General features: G+C 46.0%; 1 protein-coding gene across 1 annotated transcript; it reads left to right on the top strand.

The window, feature by feature from the left end:
* Positions 1-246: 246 nt before the first annotated feature.
* On the top strand, positions 247-1,732 carry PtA15_2A200 (uncharacterized protein; the record flags this gene model as incomplete). The annotated part of the gene is made up of 4 exons (XM_053166197.1): positions 247-324; positions 1,317-1,422; positions 1,470-1,638; positions 1,708-1,732. The coding sequence occupies 4 exons, from the start codon at positions 247-249 to the stop codon at positions 1,730-1,732; spliced, it is 378 nt and encodes a 125-aa protein (XP_053017442.1).
* Between the last annotated feature and the right edge of the window lie 3,783 nt (positions 1,733-5,515).

The following is a 5,515-nucleotide window of genomic DNA, read 5'->3' as shown; positions in this document are numbered from 1 at the left end:
TACTAACTCGGCGCCGAGGTAGCTTCAGTGGCTTGTTTGTTGTCTGGTCCCTCAATCTTCCACAATTACTATGTGTATTATGGCTGACTTGATTTCTCTCATCCAACAGCTGTCTCGGCGACACAATGGTGGCGACCTCGATAGCAGGAGAAGCCCTGGCCAAATGTGCTGTGTCTGCGACTCTCAACCACGACATCGTTTTTGACTTCACGTTGGACTTGGTTTAATGGTTCCGTTCAAAATACGATGCCATGGCAACAAGGCCACCATCACCGCCAACTTGGCGCCCAGGCGACAACACCACCGCCACGGAACCACCAGCTTGTACCCTTCCCAGCCAAAACCAACTCAGCAACACAGATAAGCCTTCCCCTATCACCTCGGTAACGCTCCAGACCCCCATCCATCTCTCCTGACTACCGCACAAAAAAAATCAAAACAGTAGGTCATTTCGTTCTCCATCCACTATTGCCAATGAAAGGTCTGGCGGATCTTGTTGGCGTTTCCCTCTCCTCTTTTTTGGCCCAAGCTGATGCTGTCTGTGGTAGTATGGGCGGGTACATCCTTTAGAAACCCGCACAGTGCAGAGAATCCCCGGGTGTGCGCAACAACTGGACACATCCTCATTTGATCTAGACCCAGGTACGTCCTCTCCTCCAAGCCATCCATCCACTCTGCTCCAAAGTCTAAGATTTCTCTTCCTCTGACAACGGGCAGCACCGGCTAGGACATCTCTTGGTTGCCATTGTCAAGCCCTCCGCTCGGTTTTTTCCTTGACAGATAGTGGTCGGATGGCTGGAGGAGTAGGCTGATTCTTGGTGTGATATCATGGCTGGTTCGCTTGTTCGACTCTGCCAAACTCATCCTGGAAATCAAACTCTTTGTTCGCCTCCCTTGGCGCTATATCACGGCACGCTCAGATCCCGCTAGGCTCATGATCAGGCAATCCTAGGGCCAGTCTCAATAGCCCGCCAGAAGGCCGGCATTGCCAAGATAAACATTCTCATTCTGCCCGCCCAACATCCCTCAAGGTCATTGTCCACTTACATACACCCTTGGTAGGGTCATCGGCGAAGGTCAGTCACTTCCATCCTTGCCCCACTCATCACTCACTTACTCATCTCACACACCCATCTCACTCACTCATCTCAATCATCTGCTTCACCTTCTCGCAGAAATATTCAGTGCCGCCAGACTGGGCATCCATCGCCTCATAAGCTCGCGGGTCGCCATAAAACACATCCTCAAGTCATCATCACCTGCCCACCCACAAAACAAACCACCACGGCCGTCTACACAATCCCAATGTCATTCAGCTCTATTTGGTCATTGCCAAAAAACACTCCATCTGGCTCATCCCCAAGCTCTTCGACTATCTCGTCGAAAAGACCCGCTTCTCCGAGTTCGAGGCCGACCATCTAAGTACTGGCTGTTGGACAGGCTTCAGTACGAGAGGTGCTAACCTCCAGAGGCCCCCGCCACCAATAGCGACAACGAATATGAGGACGAGATCAAAAATAGTATGTTTGTCTGTCTCAAAGGCATTGCAGAAGATACCCAGCGCCAGACCGGCGCCCAGGCTCTCTGGCAGCGCCGGAACACCGCAAACCCACTGCCGGCTGAAGAGTGCTGGAAATGGTTGGCAAGGGGAGCTTGTCTGGGTACACTAGGGTTGATGAGTCCCTTCGCTTTTTCACACCTTGGAAGGCCCCAGCCTCCATCTTTTGCCTGACCCCAAGGAGTAGCCTTTGGCGTTGTCAACAAACAAGTCTGGCACCCATACTTCAAGGGCCCTTACAATGCTGCACTGGCCACATCCACTTGTTGGTGTTGAACGCTTCCTCTGCAAATGTTTCCCCTTCCCCCTAACCCCTATGTTCCCCCTTATGTCTCCTTCAGACTCAGCCTGGAATGTAGGATCATAGCGGGTAATATCAAGGTGCCCATCCTGACAAGATCCAACACAAGTTCTTTAGGGCCCAATGGGTGCTGGAGGCCGGTGGCTTGTTTAGCATCTGCCCACTGCTTCCCATTCCAAGAAACTGTGTGCTTGCTCATCTCCTTGTTTTTATTATCTTCTCTTTGTATTTTTTTTGTTTCCTGTGTATGTCTAGAGAGTTTTAACCACTACTTTCTCTTGTTTCTCTGCTTTTTTGCACTTGTGTTGGATGCATTGTATATATGCTAGGCTGTCTCTGTGATCTCTCTCAACAGAAAATTCTTCTGTACCCATTTCTCCTTCTCTCTCTTGCTATGGTTTGACCATCAGAGCAGACATGCCAACCTTGCTTTATAAAGGGAAAGTATATATTTGTGGGCTGATTTCAGGTGTAATGTCTAAATATGCATAAAATTCATCTGGTTTTGGGGAAATGAGTGATTATCTTTGTACTTGAATTTTCTCATGAAGTGGAAATTATATCCAATCTTATCTGTGAAATTACTCTTTCAATGTTCTTATATTAAATATTGAATCAATTGATTTCATACAGTCAGCTTTTTAGATGGGTGAAAGATTATACCTTCCTGCTGCAAGAAAAAGTTGCACTGCAAGCATTTGACATGTATAAACACCAAATAAACTTTCACACTACAAGAAAAAGTCAAGCAGCTGCCACCGGTCAAGGTGAAGGAGCTCTGAGGCAGCTTTTGGTCTTATTTGCACTCTGTCCAATGATGATTCAAGCAAGCTTCAATGCACAGTCACTGTGCATCTTGCATAGTGAGTGTGGAAATGAAAATTCTCCTTGACCTGCTGGCACCAGGCAAGAAGTTTTTTTGCTCTGGGCCATTACTTCATGGCAAGCTGATTTTTGACACAAGTATATAGAGGTAGCAGTTGGGCCCTAAGTTTACAGCGGCGTAGCCGCCTTGATCTCTAGTGTTCAACCAAATTTCCAGCAGGAGGATCATTTAGAAATCCTGCTCTTGAGATAAACTTGAATCAATTTGTTCCTGAATAAGGCCCAGATCAATTTCAGGTGGTTCATTCCAGTTTGCGGGTATTTGCACAGGGGATAGATTTGAAGAATATTCATAAGTTTGAAATGGACTCTGCATATTCCTTGGTGAAGCACTCTGGGAGTTGAGCAAGTCAAAAATAGACATCCTGGAGGTGTGGTTGCCATGATTGTTATTTCCATGCTGGGATGGAGATTTGTGTGAGTTGTGTTCAGATTGGTTTTGTGGTCGAGGATTGAAATTGTAAGAAGATTCATGATTTAGATGATACTGTGTTTAGATTGGTTTTGTGTTTGACAATTGAAATTGTCAGGAGATTCATGATTTTGATGATACTGTGTTTGCGGGGGTCTGTTGTCAATGTTGATGGAAATTTGGGGATGAAGGCCACTCATGATTTAGATTATTTGATTGTTGAGTATGAGGAAAATCTTGAGGCTGATAAATAGAATGTTGGTGCTCCTGCCACAGAGAAAAAGAACATGGGAATGTGAATATTGCTGGTAATGATGGGAGGGCAAGAATTGATGATAATGGGATTGTTGAGAATGAAGAGAGTGTAAAAGTTGATGATGATGGGATTTTCAAGCATATATGATGAGGGGAATTATGTAGCTGTTATGATTACTGAATTCATGCAGATCAATTATCAGTTTAACATTGCTTGAATGGAAATGGTGTCTGTAAGAGTCCGTTTGAGCAATCTGCTTGAACGGGCTGGATTATTGATGTGTGATAAGAGTCCATTCAAGCAATATGGTTGAGCGGACTTGGTGAAATTTGATCACCAAGTCCGCTTGATGAGTCTGCTTGAACAGACTTGACAACGTTGTGGAACTACTCTGAGGGAAGAATAGAGCTTGAGAGGGATTTGGTGCTTGAAGGGCTGCCTCTCAGGGGAACAAGAAAAAGAATATAAGAGTATGGACTCTTAAGGAAAGGTGTGGCTATGAAGTATTCTTGAGGTATGTCTAAGGGTTTACTTTCTACTAATCTAATAGCAAGGTAAAGGTAATGTAAAGTCTGTCCAACCTGATATATTTGGCATAGACTTATCAAGCTTGTCCACTCTGATTTAATGGCATAAGCTAGGCTAGTGAATGGTGACCAGTGATCTGGATTGCTGGGACAGGATCTGATGGGGAACAAAAGGTAGGGCCAAAGAGGGCAGACTATATACAAAATATTATGGGGCTGAGTTGTGGTTGGAAGAAAAGATGAAACAGTGAAAATTCTCAATCAAGGGGCTGAGGCTGAAACTGCTATGGGGATGGAGAGTTCTGGAATGAGGCTGAAATGTGGAGAGACAATGAAACATCAGAAGAAAGGGATTACATGTCATATGAGTGGCTGAAAAGGGAAGGGCTGAAACCAAAGGGGACAAGGGTTAACCAAGATGGGATCTCCATGGTTATTACATGTGTGGCTAATGCCAAGATGGGGTTGTTATGCTGGATTGGGAAGAGAGAAAAAGATGATGAATATCCAGGGTCTTTCCTAATAGTCTGGCTCTGTCTGATGGGTGACTTTCTCCCACTTGTGCCTAGCTGGGTGCTTGAGGATTATTGAGTTGGTGTAGGTGGGTATCCAGAAGGTGGGGAAAAAGTGTGAAGAGAGAATGGGGGGCCTGTTGATGGGTATGAGCTGTCCTGGCCTTGATCCTTAAGGGAGGTGGGTGCTTGAGTATTCCAGAGAGGGTTATATTGAGGGGAAAAGACTTTGATTTTGGTGCCATATTCAGGATTGGCTTACCACAACGTGACTCTGGAGTCTGCTTCAATGGAGTCGCTGGTCTGTCCAAGCAGAAGAGAAAACTCTCTTACCATTAAATCCTTTCAGAGAGTCGCACCAGGATAAGGTTCCAATCCGGTGCCCCGGAGCCGGATATCACCCATCCTGCACCCTGACCCTGGTCTTATCCGGAATCCGGCCGGATTTTCCCGGATCTGAAACCAAGGGGCATATTCCAAAAAAAGTGCCAATTTGATCAGGTATGCCGGGGATTCCCCGGTAGACTTCCCAATTCATGCGGTTTTGACGGGTATTCCCCGAGAAAAGACCCTATTTTTGGGTGTTTTCTGAGGTTTACCCGCATAAATATTGCTTTTGGAGCGCTTTTCACTATCCGGCCGGATTCCAGATCTCTCAAGCTCAATCCCAAACCCTGATCTGGCCTGCGGGGTTTTTGTATTTCTCCGGATCTGCGGGGTCCGGATCGGAACCTTACACCAGGAGTCTGTTCAAGCAGAGTCAATTCAGAGGGAACGGACTCTGCAAGACTCTGCATTGAACGGACGCAGTTAATACAAAAAAGTATTGACGCCGGCGTTACTTGCATACCAACGCCGGCGTTACTCGCATGGAAAGTATTTGTACTGGTTTGTTTGGCCCCCAGAGGCCATTTCTTTAGTTATATGTAGATGATGAGAGCATAGCGACAGACTCAAATGGTGATAATTACAGTGTCATAACCAATATTAGTCCTTTTGGGAGTGATGTGCAATTCCTCAAGCATTTGGCTGTCAGGGATTTGTCAGATCAGTTGGTACGGTGC

This window comes from Puccinia triticina, chromosome 2A, assembly GCF_026914185.1.
Source record: "Puccinia triticina chromosome 2A, complete sequence".
Lineage (NCBI taxonomy): Eukaryota > Fungi > Basidiomycota > Pucciniomycetes > Pucciniales > Pucciniaceae > Puccinia > Puccinia triticina.
Note: the sequence above shows the minus strand (reverse complement) of the source record. Positions and strands in the feature narration are given on the sequence as shown.